Source organism: Podarcis gaigeae (genome assembly GCF_964106915.1).
Source record: "Podarcis gaigeae genome assembly, chromosome: 13".
Taxonomy (NCBI): Eukaryota; Metazoa; Chordata; class Lepidosauria; order Squamata; family Lacertidae; genus Podarcis; species Podarcis gaigeae.
In genome coordinates this window covers 55,550,686-55,566,563 of record NC_139689.1, presented here as the reverse complement: position 1 = coordinate 55,566,563, position 15,878 = coordinate 55,550,686, and the positions used below count along the sequence as shown (strand labels likewise).

Here is a 15,878-nt window from a genome sequence, read left to right as displayed (position 1 = left end):
CTTGCGCTAATGAAATTCCCTGTCGCAAAATGCGCCTAGAACAATGGGAGTTTCGAACACTGGTTCTCCAAATCTGAACAATGGGAGGAGGGGGCTGTTAGGAGGGAGGGAGTCGTTTGAGTGGGAAGATCCCCTTCAGCCTCCGTCTGACTGTCCCCTTCTCCATTTCCCATTAGACCTTTTCAAGCGTGCCTTCCAGAAATCCGCATCTGTCCGCAACATCCTTAAGCCTGTTGGGGGCAAGAGGGTGGATTCGGCAGAGGTGCAGAAGGTCTGCAGCATCTGTGTCCTGTATCAGATGGCCCTCACCACCCTGACGCAGATCCGGCTGCAGATTCTCACAGGTTGGTTGAGGGGGCATTGGAGGGGATGAGGAAGCAGGCAGAGTTTGGGGGCACCTGACGGAAGTGGGGACCTGGTCATCAGGTAAAGCTAATTTGAAACAGTCCTCCCTGCTAAGGCTGGCTTTACTAGGACCAATGTTCCCCAACCTGGAGCCCTCCAGATGTTTGGGGGCACAACTCCATCAGCCCCAGCCAGCGCAGCCTGTTGAGTGTGCCTTCTCACCTGTTCAAGCTGCTTTTTTATAGTTAAATTGAACCAAGCATCCAGTCCTAATCATGCTGAACATTAATGTTGAACATTAATCTCATCACAGTCAATACAGCTCACTTCAGAGCAAACATAGAATCATGGAATTGTAGAGTTGGAAGGGACCCTGAGGGTCATCTAGTCCAACCCCCTGCAATGCAGGGATCCCAGTTAAAGAATCCTTGATGGGCAGCCATCTGACACTACCTCCCAAGAGGGTCCGTTCCAATGTCTTAATGGCTTTTAGCTTCAGAAAGTTCTTCCTCATCTTTAGTTGGAACCTCCTTGTCCTTTGAATCCACTGGCTCGAGTCCTACCCTCTGGAGATCAACTTGGCCTGTTTAGTATGGGAACGTTCTGAAATATACAGTCCTCTCTCTTTTGGATACCTGATGTGGGACAAATTCCCACCCCCATCTGCTTTTTCTCCTGGTGCAAGTTCTAGAAGAGCAGATAACGGCACCTTGAACTTTGCTAGGCAGCGGCTGAAACTGCCATGGTGGGCAGGGTCAGAAGGCCAGAGGAAAGGCACAGGTCCCCTTTCTGCCTTACCTGCTGTACCTGCCTGCTTCCCGCCCTCTCCCCACATCCTCCTACTCGTGGTTGATTTTCTACTAGGCTTCCCCAGAGCCTTGAGGACTAGAAGCTTGTGTTTCATTGCCGCTCTGTGTGTGTGTTTAATGAGAGATATTGTTTATAATAATAAACAATTAATGGAGAGCTGTTTGGCCTCCTGGGGCCGGTTCCCTTGTGGATTTCCCCTCTCCTAGGCTTGACCTACCTGGACGACCTGCTGCCCAAGCTGTGGGCCTTTATCTGTGAGCTGGGCCCCCAGGGTGGCTTGAAACTCTTCCTGGAGTGCTTGAGCAACGACACCGAGGAGTCCAAGCGGCTGCTGGCCATGCTGATGCTTTTCTGCGACTGCTCCCGGCATCTCATCACGTAGGCTATTTTATTATATATACATATATATATATATATCTCACATCATGCCAGCTCAAATTTCCTGCAGACGGCAAAGGTGTGGGCAGGCAGAAGGGGCCTAAGAAGGTTCCACGTGAGGATTTTCTTGGGCTCTGCCTGCCTGCCTGTGCCTTTGAGAAAGCCTCCCCCCCCCCCGCAGTTCTTGCAAGCTGGAGAAGTATGGGGGGGCACCTCAGCTGAGCAGTGGGAGGCTTCCCACCCCCCAGCTGAGCAGTTTAAGGAAGCCCCAATGCTCCTCTGGCTCACACAAGCTAGAGAGGAATGGGAGCATGGACTGGGCGAAGTATCTGGGCTGCTTCTTCCTCCCCTCCTCCACAGTGAGACAAAGGAAAACTGTTCCTTTTCTCCCCCTATCCCACTTCTAGAATTCTTGACGACATTGAAGTCTACGAAGAGCAGATCTCTTTCAAACTGGAAGAGCTGATCACAATCTCATCTTTCCTGAATTCTTTTGTGTTTAAGATGATTTGGGATGGAATTGTGGGTAAGTGATTTTGGTTAACTACCTGTTCCTTGAGATTTCCTAGGCTTTCATCCATCTATTAAGACAGACCCAAAGATTATTAAGACCCAAAGAGTACTCATTAATGGTTCCTCGTCATCCTTGGGAAAAGCGACCAGTGGGGTTCTGCAGGGTTCTGTCCTGGGTCTCTTGTTGTTCAGTGTCTTTATAAATGACTTGGAAGAAGGAATTGAGGGGTTGCTCATGCAGTTTGCAGATGACACCAAACTGGGAGGGGGAGCTAATGCTGCAGAAGACAAAATTCAGAATGACCTTAACAGATTGGAGAACTGGGCACAAGCTAATAATAATAATAATAATAATAATAATAATAATAATAATAATAATAATTTATTATTTATACCCCGCCCATCTGGCTGGGTTTCCCCAGCCACTCTGGGCAGCTTCCAACTGAATATTAAAAACAGTACAGCATTAGACATTAAAAACTTCCCTAAACAGGGCCGCCTTCAGTTGTCTTTTTAAAGTAAAATAGTTGTTTATTGCCTTGACATCTGATGGGAGGGCGTTCCACAGGACAGGCGCCACTACCGAGAAGGCCCTCTGCCTGGTTCCCTGTAACCTTACTTCTCGCAATGAGGGAACCGCCAGAAGGCCCTCGGCGCTGGATCTCAGTATGGACGATGGGGGTGGAGACGCTCCTTCAGGTTTACAAAATGAATTCTATAAGACCATCAGAAATCAAACTATTTGGAGTCAATTCCTTTGGCTCCACATAGAATTGCTTTCACAAAACAAAAACTTGGTGTTATGCCCTCTGCCTTTCTGCTCTAAGAAATTGCTTTTGGGACAGCATTTCTGTGTGTTTTGTAAAATCAGGCATAGGCAAACTCTGGCCCTCCAGATTTTTTGAGACTACAGTTCCCATCATCCCTGACCACTGGTCCTGTTAGCTAGGGATTATGGGAATTGTAGTTCCAAAACATCTGGAGGGCTGGAGTTTGTCTATGCCTGGTAAAATGGTTATAGAGGACGTTACAGTGTCTGTATAAAGATCATCATGAAAATCATCTGTCTGAGTTTAGCTGCAGGGGAAATTTTCTTTATATCAAGTGAGGTTGTGTGGTTTTCACTGTTGGACAAAGAAAATAATGTAACCTTGCGTATTTCTTTTTTTGTGCTTGCTGCCGAGAAATTAAGAGCCAAATTTGTGGCTCTGCTCTGAATGTTGTATTCTCTTTGTTGTGGCATGTAGCTTTACAAATACAATGATTACTACGAAAATGTTTTAGTGCCAGTCAGAGGCAGGGGCCAGTTTTCATTTGCTCGTGGGGGGCCGGGGGGTGGACTTGTGGCCCCCTAGATGTTGCTGGTCTCGCCTTCCTCCCTGCTCACTGGACATGCTGGCTGCCTTGTAACATCTGGAGGGCCACAGCTGTCCTGCTTTCTATTGTTGAGTTTTCCGCTGTGGGTTACAATGTTTTCGGCTTTATTGCAGTGTATGTTTTCTCTCCCCCTCCTTGTTACAGAGAGTGCGAAAGGAGAGACCCTGGAGCTCTTCCATTCGGTGCACGGTTGGTTGATGGTCTTGTACGAACGAGACTGCCGCCGGCGTTTTGCTCCAGATGACCACTGGCTGCGCAAGTAAGCACCTGCTTCCTAACGGAGTAATCCAGATTCCTACCCACCCTGTCATAATCTGAGTCAAGGGTGTTTGGTGCCTTTTTCTGGTCTGTTTACCCTTACAACATTTTTTCAAGTTTACTGTTATGCCTCCCCCTTTTAAATACACTTTTGGGACTGCAAGTGACTTGACCAAGGCAGGCAAGCGAGTCCTTGGCAGAGGTAGGAGCAGAACCAGCTCAGCCTAGCTCTGCGCTGGCACTGGGCCTTGGTCTGCTGCAGGATGGATTCTGCCAAGAGCTGTCCTGTTAGAAGTTGCCCACTTCACAACTGGCTGGTCCTGTTTCTTTCAGGACTTTCAAACCTCCTGCCACATTTATGTTTGTTTTATTTCTTTAGGGACCTTAAACCGAGTTTGCTCTTCCAGGAGCTTGATAAAGACCGGAAACGGGCCCAGCTGGTCCTGCAGTATATTCCCCACATCATCCCCCACAAAAATGTGAGTGGAGCCTGAGCCCGGAGCCTGGAAAGGAGGAGCTTGCTGAATTGTGGGAATGATGCTCCAAGGCAGTATTGTGTGGCCCCGTTTTAGAATCAAAATATGAATGAAGCACAGGTCTTCTCACCCAGATGCTCTTCTCTTGCGAATTCATAAAAGCACAGGGTTGTAAGGGGTGGAAGGTACCCTAAGGGTCATCTAGTCCCACCCCTGTACTGCAGGAAGCGCAACTGAAGAATCCCTGACAGGTGGCCACCCAACCTCCGTTTAAGGGCCTCCAGTGCAGGAGAGCCCACCAGCTTCCAAAGGAGTCCGTTCCCCTGTCCAGCAGATCTGACCACCAGGAAGTTATTGCTATAGTCTAGTCAGAACCTTTCTTTTCCTTTGAATTCATGCACGCCCATCTGATTTGATGGTTCTGTTCATTGCACAGAGCTGCAGCCCACCTTCTCCATAACCTGGCCTGGTTTTGTCTGCCCTCTGGCCTTTCTCTCTGGGGTCTTGGGCAGAGGGAGGGTCTTTCCCATCACCCTGCAGAGCAGCTCCTGTGGACCACAGACCGTCCCCAAGTACACTAGTGGCCAAAAGTGTGGAAACCTTTTGGGGAAAGTGTATTTCCGAGGTTTGATGGATTATAACACCCCCCCTTTTTTAGTAATACCATAAAATTATATACCAATGGAAAGATAATTTAATAAATGAAGAATGTAATGCAATAACTTTTATAAAGGATTATTTGTTACAACATAAATAAGGAGGAGATTTGTCAGTGTGTTATGTGATTGCTATCAAGTTGGTTGGGTTGGGTTTTTTTTTGTTCTTTCATTTAGTGAGCTTGTAAAAAGTAATAAAATTAAAGAAATGGTGCAAAGAGTTGACTGGTCACCCAGAAAGTGAAGTAAAATAGTACTATTAAGTGAACAAGGCTACAGTTATGAAGAAATTAGAAGAAAAATTGATGGAAACTTAACAAAAGGTGGCATTTCTAAATTTTTGAAGAGGCAGGTAAAGGCAAGAAAAGTGATGATAGAAGAATTGAGAGACTGTGCCTGCATGACAGAATAAAATCATCTGAGTGTATAAAAGATGACATGGTGCATTGTATTGTGAAGTTGAGTGCAAGGACTGTTTGGTGCAGACTGCAGGAATATGGTCTAAATGTTAGAATTCCAAAGAAAAAGCCATTGTTATCTCTCAAACAAAGGATAAAAAGGTTAAACATGTCTAAAACCCATGTCAACAGGACAGCGGAACAATGGGACAGTGTTATTTGGAGTGATGAGACCCAAATCCCCTTGCTTGGTAGTGATGGCATGAAATAGGTGAGGAGGAGTATCGGAGAAGATTTACATCCTACTTGTGAAACACCCAGTTAGTGTTATGATTTGGAGTTGCATGACAGCAAAAGGTGTGGGCAGAATTTGTGTCATTAATGGGAATGTACCGTACTTTTCTGTGTATAAGACTAGGTTTTTTTACTCTAAAATAATGTTAAAAACCGGGGGTCGTCTTATACACAGATGGGGGGGGGGGCGACAGGTGATTGGTTGCAGCCGTGAGCAGGAGTGGCCATTTTGTTGGTGATTGGCGGGTGCGTCAAGTGCTGTTTCAGATTGGCTGCTGCTGCGTTTGTCATTTGGGTTAGTGATCCCCTCTCCCGAAAAGAACTCAACAACCTTGTGCAATCCCCCCTAAAAAAGCTCAACAACTCTGGGCAATCCTCCCCAAAACAATGCTCAACAACTCTGGGTCATCTCCCCCCATTTTCTTAAATTTGAGTCCTCAAAAATAGGGGGCACCTTATACGCGGGGGCGTGTTACATTATACATGGGGGCGTGTACATAGCCCAGACCTTAACCCAATCAAAAATTTATGGAGCCGACTAAAGAAACATGTTAGTCAGAAGCAACCCAGCAATAAAACCCAATTAATAGAGGCAATAATTCAATCTTGGTTGCATGTTATTACAGCTACAAAACTAAAAAACTTGGTTCAGTCCATGGGAAGGCTAAAGGTTACCCTACTAAGTATTAACTGACGTGAGAATTTTTGTATATCTCATTTTTTCACGTTTCTTCTTTAGACTGCTGTTGTAATAAATAAGACTTCATAAAAGTTATTGCATTACATTCTTCATTTGATTATCTTTACACTGATATATAATTTTATGATACTACTCAAAAAAAAAGTGGTGTTATGAGCCATCATTGCCAGAGCAAGATGACACCTGATTGGCTCTCTAAACACTCCCTTTTTCTGGTTATTTGGCTATCACTTTTGATGGAATGCAGGTAATTGAACAAACATGGTAGCAGTGCATTCTTCATTAAATTATATTTCCATTGATACATAATTTTATGGTATTACTAAAAAAATGGGGGGTGTTATGAGCCATCAAACCTCAGAAATACACTTTCTCCAAAAGGTTTCCACAATCTTGGCCACTAGTGTAGTGCGTTCCCCTTGGGCCTGCCCAGTGTGGCCTAGTGATTAGAGTGGCAGACCAGGACCTGCGGGACCAGGTAGTGCTAGATTAAACCCTGTGGAGGCCCCTATGCAGTCGAAATCTCGGGGACTCCTTGTAAATCTTTCAAGATCAAATCAATATTATTTTGATCCATTGTCATGGGGCCCCTGAAAGGCATGGGGCCCATAGACCAGTGCCCACTCTGCCAATTTGGTCATCCAGCGCTGAGACCAGGGTTCAAGTCCCCACTCGGCCATGAAGGGTGACCTTGGGGGCCAGTCACTGCCTCTCAGCCTGACCTACCTCATAGGGTTGTTGTGAGGAGGGGCAGAATAGTGTATGTATGACACCTTGTGCTCCCTGTAGGAACAGTGGGATATAAATGTAATAAAGTGGTTGAGATGAAATGTGTTCAAATCCGCCTTGCTCAATCTGTTGCCCTCAGGATGTTGCTGAGCTCCAGCTCCTCTTATTCTTGACTACAAGCCAGTGGGACTGAAGCAGTAGAACAGCATTTGGAGGGCACTAGGTTGGGGAAGGCTTGTTGAAACACTATCTGTAATGAAGTAAAAAAAAAAACTGCAGCAGCTGCTATTTTGTTATCAAAACATATATATCCTGGGTCTCTTTAGCATCTTTGAGGTGGGTTGCAATCCAGAAATAACAATAAGGCAGGGCCCTATGACCCTACAGGGAAAAGCAGTAGCTGAATGTTGACTCCAGGAAGAGGCTCCTGAGCAGCTGCCTTGGAGGCTCAGGCTGGCGTTCTGGTGACCCTCCAGGGAGGAAGAATCCTCCCTCTGTGCCCTGCAGCTGTTTCCCTTCCAGATGTTGTGGGACTCCCACCTGCCAGCAGTGGGCCTGGCCAGTGGCCAAGGATGACGTCTCTTGAGGGGGGAACTGCAGGTTCCCCAGGTGTAGTCAGGTGGGGGAAGGCTGACCTTGCTGCACTTAGGCAACATGGTTTTTGAACAAGCGCGTTCTTTTGGAACATTTTCAGAGGGCTCTTCTCTTCCGGAACATGGTGACAAAAGAGAAGGAGAAGCTGGGGCTGGTGGAGACCAGCTCCGCGTCGCCGCATGTCACGCACATCACCATCCGCCGGTCACGCATGCTGGAGGTGAGTGGCGTAGCTTCTTCTGGAAGGTGGTGCAAAGAAAACCACCTCTTTCTCTGCTAGTCTTTCTGTGAAGCCTCTTGATTTGCCGCTTCCTGAAAACAAGGTTCAGGATTCTTGGCCTTGACTGGCCTCAGCTCCCCAGGGTTTGAGACAAGTGGCTCCCAGCCCTGTTTGGACTGAGGCAGCTAATGAAGCCTTCTCAGGCCTACATTTCACTTTGAGCCAGCCTAGTTGCAAACTATCGCAGGTTTCAACGGGAGTTCTGCCACAGTCCGTACCAATGAACTGTTCTCCCACCCACACCTGTTAGGAGCCAGAGTCTGGAGCAGGCCTAGTGGTCACAGCAACTCTTCCCAGTAGGTCTTGCCCCAGTGAGGCAGTTGCAAGGCCCTGCCTTCCCAGTGCCCTCTAAGACTCCTCCCCTGGGTCCTTCTCCAGCCATCTGAGGCTTCTTTGCCTTGTCTTTCTTTGCTCTGCCCCATTCATTCCTTTCCGTGTTCTGGGAGACTTGAGGGAGGGGAGCTGCTCACAGCAGGGTGGGGGGGAACTCCTTGGCTTCTTCTGCAGTTGCCCCCCCCCTCCTCTCCAGCCTCCACTTCAGCCTCTAAACCTGGACTGCCCTCTGACACAGCCTCTTCCTGCTCACCAAACCTGTTACCGTCTCTGCTTCCAAGACTTCCTCCCCATGGTTTTCTCCCTCTGACCCCCATTGTTGTGCAAGCCCCACTCCCCGGGCTCTGAGCCGCCTTCCTTTGAGGGTTCCCCAGCTGGTGCCCCCCCACTCCTCTGCATCCAACCAGTCCATAACACTACCTTTCTGGCCTTGTGGCACTTGCCACCTCTCCCCAGGATGGGTACGAACAGTTGCGCCAGCTGTCTCAGAACGCCATGAAGGGAGTCATCCGGGTGAAGTTTGTGAATGACCTGGGAGTGGATGAGGCCGGCATTGACCAGGACGGCGTCTTCAAGGAGTTCCTCGAGGAAATAATCAAGAAGGTCTTTGACCCTGCGCTCAACCTCTTTAAGGTGCCAGAACCCTGTCCCAAGCCCTGTCTTGTCAGACAGCCCCAGCTGGCCATGCAGGCAGCCATGGGCTTATGTTGCTCTCTCTTGTCTCTGCTGCTACGTGCCGGGTAGACCACCAGCGGCGATGAGAGGCTGTATCCCTCCCCAACGTCCTACATCCATGAGAACTATCTCCAGCTCTTTGAGTTTGTTGGGAAGATGCTTGGAAAAGCCGTCTATGAGGTAGGAGGGGCCTTTTTCAACAGCTGCCCTTGGCACAACCAGTGCCAGCCCTCTGTGGGTGGTTTGGCTCTTGTACGGGACCCCAAGCATCTTTCCTAAAGAGAAAAGTTTTTGCCCATTGGGTCAGGGGCGGGGAGGCAGGGAGGCTAGCAGGAGATGGAGCTGGGATAATGGAGCCAACTAATTCTTGTTTTATCCTCCTCCTCCCTCCTGAGTTTGACAGGAATAAAGCTGAGACTCAGGAAGATGCAGGAAGACCGTGTTGCCACACACTAGACTGGAGGCAAATAACAAGGGGGGGGGGGGCGCTGCCTGAGGGCAGGCTGAGTCTGGTGGGGCAGTGCCCCCTTCTCCCAGTGGACCATCCAGGATTTTTGTTATGGGATATAGATTGCCTCTTCCAGTGTTCAGGCTCTGATTACTTGGTGGCTGGTGATAGTGAAATGCAGCTCTCTCTGAGCCGTTTTCCTTCTCCCCCCTTGCAGGGGATTGTGGTGGATGTTCCTTTTGCATCTTTCTTCCTGAGTCAGCTGCTGGGACATCATCACAGCATCTTCTACAGCTCTGTGGATGAACTTCCCTCACTGGATTCAGAGTTCTATAAAAACCTGACCTCCATCAAGGTTTGTTTGCCATCCTTTTGGCTTTCTCTCAGTGCCTTGTTCAGCGGGCACCGTCTCCTGATGGCTGCCCGGCCACTTGTCTGTCCTTATCTTCCTTTAATTATAGCCAGCACAAGGGGATTTGGGCTTGCAACTGATGGCTCTAAATGCACTTCTGATAACTGAGTGAGACGTCTGCCATTGTGTTTCTCCCAGTTATTGACTAGGCCCAGTCTCCTTGCGCTTGGCCCAGGGAGCAGAAACTAACTGCTAAGCCAACAGTGTGCCAGGCTGTCTCCTTCTGCAGTCAGACATCGTAAGCACACATTAAGCAACATGTATTAATATTAAATTGAATGAAAAATTCAGCATCTAGAGAAGATTGGGTTTCGCTTTTTTAATGAAATTGTGAATGCCAGAGAAGTTTCTAGACTCTGTGAATGTCTAGTGGGAGTTGACAGTGAGTGGCTGATGCCTATTGCAATGTTGGAAGTAAGAGGAATTGGTGAGTCAGAGCTGCCTGTGGTGGCTGGGATTCTGCATAGCCAGACTCATCACATACAGCGTTGCACATGAATGTATTTGGCTGAGCTTAATTTGGACACGTGCAGCAGAATTCTGAGAGTGCGCTAGGAAGTGAAGCCCAGCCAGTTAGGGTGGAAACTGAGCAGCCTCAGCACTTAAACTCTCCCCTTCTTTCTTTCTCCCCCCTTCTCAGCGTTACGATGGAGATATCAGTGACTTGGGCCTGACGCTTTCCTATGACGAAGACGTGATGGGCCAGGTGGGGCTCCCTCCCAGCCTCTCCGTCTTTTTTTGTCACATTTTCTGCTTTTCCGGGTCCTGTAGGGAGTGACACCCCCTTGGGACTCTGAGTCCAGCTCTCTTGGCCAAATGCTCCATGAATTGCCCTGTGCCAGGCAGGGCTGACACTTCCCATTCAGACTTTTTTGCTTGCTGTCTCCTAAAAAGCTTAGCTCTTCATTCTTTATTGATTTGAATCCTTCCCCAACCGCCCTCAGCACCCACAGTTCTGCCACACACTCAACATGAACATGTACAAACCTTCCCTCCGGCCTCCCCAAAAAGAACAACTCAGCCACCCGCCTGTGATGGGGAGGGGGGCTGGGCCTCTGTGTCATAGGGCCACTCTCTCTAGAAGGTGTGACACCCCCAGCCGCCCCCTCTCTCCTGACCTGAACTTCCCATGGTATATTACAAGCAATAAGTGATGTCTCTCTCTCCCTCCATCCCCACCGTTTTTCTAGCTTGTTTGCCATGAACTTATTCCAGGAGGGAAAACCATCCCTGTAACCAACGAAAACAAGTAAGTGAGCATTTATCAGCCCTGATCCCCTGGGGCTGCATTCTGTCCCCTTCCCAAAGGGTGGCTGACTTCATCATGTTGAGGCGGAAAGGGTACCCCCAGTGCCCAAGTGACTCCCACACCAGGCAAGACGTAGGAACAGGTGCTTGCGTCACCTTAGGTATCCAGATTGCCAGAAGAACTTTTGGAAATGGAATACAGTGGTGCCCCGCAAGACGAATGCCTCGCAAGACGAAAAACCCGCTAGACAAAAGGGTTTTCCATTTTTCGATGCGCTTCGCAAGACGAATTTCCCTATGGGCTTGCTTCGCAAGACGAAAACGTCTTGCGTGTCTTGCGATTTTTTTCGCTCCCCCCCTTTTTCTAAGCCGCTAAGCCACTAATAGCCTTTTAGCCGCTAAGCTGCTAAGCCTTTAATAGCCGCTAAGCCGCTAAACTGCTAATAGCGCTAAGCCGCTAATAGGGTTGCTTCGCAAGACGAAAAAACCGCTAGACGAAGAGACTCGCGGAACAGATTATTTTCGTCTTGTGAGGCACCACTGTATTTCCAGGATGTGGTGGGAGTTTTACCTGCTAGCACTTTGACCTACTAACATTTGTAACTCAGGAGGTGGAAACCTTGACTTTTTGTTAGATATAAAAAAATTCAAAGCAGTGTTCCAACCTTTCTTTTTAAATATCAGGTTGTGGGAGTTCCATTGCCCCATCACACGCTTGAATCAGCCCTGGTGGGTGGGATTTCCTGCAGCTGCGGCCTTGTGTTTGCACCTAATGGCCCTGTTGTATGTGACTGGAAGGATCCTGCGCTCCTTATGCTGCAGTTGGACTTCTGCCATTTTTCACAGGAAGCCGTCCTTGGGAAGCAGAAGCTGCAGCAGCATCCAGAGCGCTGCATTTGCTTTGCCCCAAGTGCTTCTGTCTGGCCCATGAGATCTTCCTTTTGACCTTGTGGCTCAGCTGATTTCAAACTCCTTTGGAAACTGTTTCAAAAGTGGCGTACTCTGAGAGGAGAACTTGGAGGCAGAAGTTTGACTTCCAGTCCTTGTTGGGGAAAGTTGCTCACTGGGCGCTCCCCATGGTCTGTCTTGCCACATGGGCTGCTCTGTGGAACGAGAACAGGATGGGGAATCCTCTTTTTTTTTTTTAACAATAATTTTTTATTAACCGACCAATCACATCAAATCAAACCAAATTACATAAATTCCAAATTACACCGCCAAATTTTAAATTTTTGTTGGGGTTACCCATATTTCAAGTTCTGAAGGGGATCCAATCAACTTCTTGCTACTTACTGCTGTTTTAATGTCCACAAATCTAACCTTATGATGTTCACAGTACTATCCAGACCTTTCTTATTATTTTTCCACATCTCTTGTTGTTATTTTCATATATTTTTCCTTTTTCTTTGTGACCTCTGATAGTCTCTGCAAGCTGGTTAGAACAGTTTGTAATCCTGCGTGGATATATATTTTTTTATCCAGTAGCCATATCCAGACGTTTTCCATATAAGATCACTTCCATACATCAAAACAGTCTTAGCGTCATTAATCTTCACCAATCTGCCTCCTTTCTCAAAACCTCTGAGGAGATTCACTAGGAATGCAGTCTGAAAACAAATCCGTTCTTCCTCCCGGCTATAAATCCTTTGGCAAGATGGCGACTCCGAATTAATTGCTGCGCCATTCCCAAAAGCTCTTATTGCTTCTCGGTCTCCATAAAGCATACTTTTGGTTAAAGTTTATCTCCACACAGACCTTAATCATCCTGCTTGGGTCAGTTCAACCAACGGTTCTAATGAGGAGGGGTTCTTGTAAATCACATAGAAGGAAAGTAAAAAAGGTGTCCCCCCCCCCCATTCAGCCCCGTTGTCAACATACCCCGCCTTTGGTGTATCTTCATCGTAAAATATTCCTGTTTCTCCAGCCCATCGTCTTCTTTCGCAGAGGTCACTTAAATTAGCAGACTTCACTCCCCTTCTTCACTTGAAATATGTGCATTTGCTTCTTTTGTAATTAACTATTCCAAATTGCTGCAACTAGTGCGCGATCAGAGACAGCGTCCAGGAGAGCCGATGTCCACACGGGGGCATTCTGCCTAGGGCCTTCACCCCCTTCTTTTGAATTAGGGGGTGATTTATGGGCACAGCAGGCAAGGGCAGTGTTCCCCATTTCCTTGGGGCAACAAGGGAGGCTGCCTACTCCCATAACAGCCTCTTAATTACCCCGTGTGGATCGGAGAGATGGTATTGTCGGCCATCTTCCAATGCGCCCCCTAGTGTCCCCCCGGATGGGGAATCCTCTTGAGCCTTTCTGAACTAACCCTAACTGCCCTGCCCTGCGATGAGGGGGCTATTCCTCCCCCACCCCTAGGATGGGAATGGTGTGCCAGCCATGTCCACCCTCTCTCTGAAATGCACACCAGGGACTGCCACCCTGACCACATTGCTCACCAACCCCCCCAAACCTCCACTCCATTTACCAGTCCCCCACCCCGTTCCTTTTCACCTCATCCAAACCCCGTCTTGCAGCTTCTCTGTGTCCCTTTGTCCCTGCGTTATTTAAACGTAAATCTGCCATTCTGAAACCTGCTTTCTCTACTGCTACCTTCCTGTGCCCTGACTTCATGCCAATACAGGATTGGGATGAGGCACTGCAGGTCCCCTTATGGGGGCTGCGTGATGACAGCCTTACATTTTATGTATATAGGGATGGATGGATGGATGGATGGATAGATAGATATGGGTGCCTTTCTGTCCCCCACGTCAGGATCAGCTACATCCACCTCATGGCCCACTTCCGGATGCACACGCAGATCAAAAGCCAGACGGCTGCCTTCATCAGCGGCTTCCGCTCAATCATCAAGCCCGAGTGGATCCGTGTCTTCTCTGCCCCTGAGTTGCAAAGGCTGATATCGGGTGACAACGCCGAGATAGACCTCGAAGACTTGAAGTAAGGGAGAAGGGGGGGTGTCTCATTCCACATTCTGCTTCATTGGATGTCCACAATTATTAAGAGGGAGGCACACTTTTCTTTCTCTCCTCTGTCCATGCCATGTGTAAGTTCATAAAGCCCAAAAACTTTGAGGAGGGATTTGAAAGGCTGGAGAGGAGAGGGTGTGTGTGTGTGTCCACCCACCCATCCATTGCAGGGTGGGGGAGCCCCACACATCAGGGGCAGCAAAGGGCAAGTCCTTTCAGGTTTATCTGCGGCAGAGTGTCCAGTTTTGATCATGGGTGTGGGGCACATTTGGAAGAGGTAATCATGGGAATATCAAAGCTCATTAGAGTGCTGAAGGTTAATGGTGACCTCCTTCTCTACTGGCTTGAGTCACCATACAGTGAAGTTTCAGTGTTTCCAGTTGAAAGTAGCCATTGGTGGGTGGGTGTCCCATGGGAAGTGAGCAAGGGGGGGGGGACCCCCTCTGCAATTCACCTTCTTTATTTGCATAATGGTCCCACCAGCAGCTTTCATGTGGCAACAGGAAGTTGGGGCAGAACTGTAGTCCTTCCTTTGATCTAGTGACTTCAGTGACCTATGAACTCCACTTGATTTTTTGTCTCTTCTTCCTTAGGAAGCACACTGTGTACTACGGGGGCTTCCATGGCAGTCACCGAGTCATCATTTGGCTTTGGGATATCCTAGCCAATGATTTTAACCCCGATGAAAGAGCCATGTTTCTTAAGGTAAGCTGTGTGTGTGTGTGTGTGTGTGCGCGCGCACGCGCGTGCACATGCGTGTAAAACAAGAGTGACCAACCAGGCCTGGTGCCCTCCAGATGTTGGGCTTCTAGCTCCCACTGGCCTCAGCCAGCATGACCAATAGTCATGGATAATGGGAGCTGGGAGTCCACCAGGTTGGTCGTGCATGGACCTTAGTCACTTGAGTACATGTGGATAGCTCAGTCAGTAGAGCATGAGACTCTTAATCTCAGGGTTGTGGGTTTGAGCCCCACCCTGGGCAAAAGATTCCTGCATTGCAGGGGGTTTGGACTAGATGATCCTTGTGGTCCCTTCCAACTCTGATTCTCGCAAGTGTAGTTTCTTGCTGGTCTTCTGAGTGCAAGATATGCACTGTATATATGGTTACCTGTGGTCCTTCCCCTAAAGAGAAAGCAAGATTTTGGTCTTCATGATCCACCATAAAGGGCTGCTTTAACATTGGAGCTGCCTTATACTGAGGTCTGCTCTTCTTACGTAGACTCTTTCCTACCCCTATCTGGGAATGCTGAGGATTGAACCCAGGAACGTAGGCACACAAAGTCCTTGCTCTGGTACCAAACTGGGGTCCCAGCTTGTTTAAATGCAGGCACATAAAGGCTGCTTCAGACAGAGAAAGGACTTTGATCAATCTGGACCAGGAATCCATTCCCCACTTGGACATGAAACTCACTAGGTGACCTTGGCCCACTCTCACTCTCAGCCGTACCTACCTCGCAGGGTTGTTGTGGGGCTCCAATGACGAGAGGGAGAACCATGGACATGCTGCCTTGAGCTCCTTGGGGGGGAGGTTGGATTTAAATACAATAAAGTAATAATCATAAATGTGGGGCAGCCCCTCAATGCCACCCATGACAATGGTGCTGCACCCCAGTTGAAGAGCCAGCCTGATCCAGTACATGTCTCCCTCTTCCCCTTGCTGTTTTTCCTCTCCTGTGCCAGTTTGTTACCAGCTGTTCTCGGCCGCCACTGCTGGGCTTTGCCTACCTCAAGCCTCCCTTCTCCATCCGCTGCGTGGAAGTATCCGATGACCAGGTATGTGCATGAGCCAAGCTGGTGAGCCTTGACCTCCTGTGTTCCCTGCAGGTGCCATGGTCTCCTTCCTGGCATGGAATTGTCTGCTGGCTCCACCCTCCCTTAAAGGAGTCATAGTTCACAGAATTACCATGAGGTGGTGGAGGGAAGTGCTGTGCTCAGGTCCTGCTTGAGGGTTTCACATGGAGACGTCTGGTTGGCCA

The 15,878-nt window shown here is 48.5% G+C and overlaps 1 protein-coding gene across 5 annotated transcripts in view; it reads left to right on the top strand.

The window, feature by feature from the left end:
* The window catches only part of UBE3B (ubiquitin protein ligase E3B), a 31,820-nt gene that overhangs the window by 12,598 nt on the left and 3,344 nt on the right, over positions 1-15,878 (top strand). For all 5 annotated transcript variants that reach the window (XM_083710092.1, XM_083710089.1, XM_083710090.1 and 2 more), the window contains 14 exons: positions 177-344; positions 1,362-1,533; positions 1,941-2,059; positions 3,568-3,682; positions 4,061-4,160; positions 7,629-7,748; positions 8,598-8,774; positions 8,886-8,996; positions 9,482-9,619; positions 10,317-10,382; positions 10,867-10,925; positions 13,691-13,873; positions 14,496-14,607; positions 15,583-15,675. In XM_083710092.1, the coding sequence (XP_083566218.1) occupies positions 177-344; positions 1,362-1,533; positions 1,941-2,059; positions 3,568-3,682; positions 4,061-4,160; positions 7,629-7,748; positions 8,598-8,774; positions 8,886-8,996; positions 9,482-9,619; positions 10,317-10,382; positions 10,867-10,925; positions 13,691-13,873; positions 14,496-14,607; positions 15,583-15,675 (1,733 nt within the window). The remainder of the gene's footprint in view (positions 1-176; positions 345-1,361; positions 1,534-1,940; positions 2,060-3,567; positions 3,683-4,060; positions 4,161-7,628; positions 7,749-8,597; positions 8,775-8,885; positions 8,997-9,481; positions 9,620-10,316; positions 10,383-10,866; positions 10,926-13,690; positions 13,874-14,495; positions 14,608-15,582; positions 15,676-15,878) is intronic.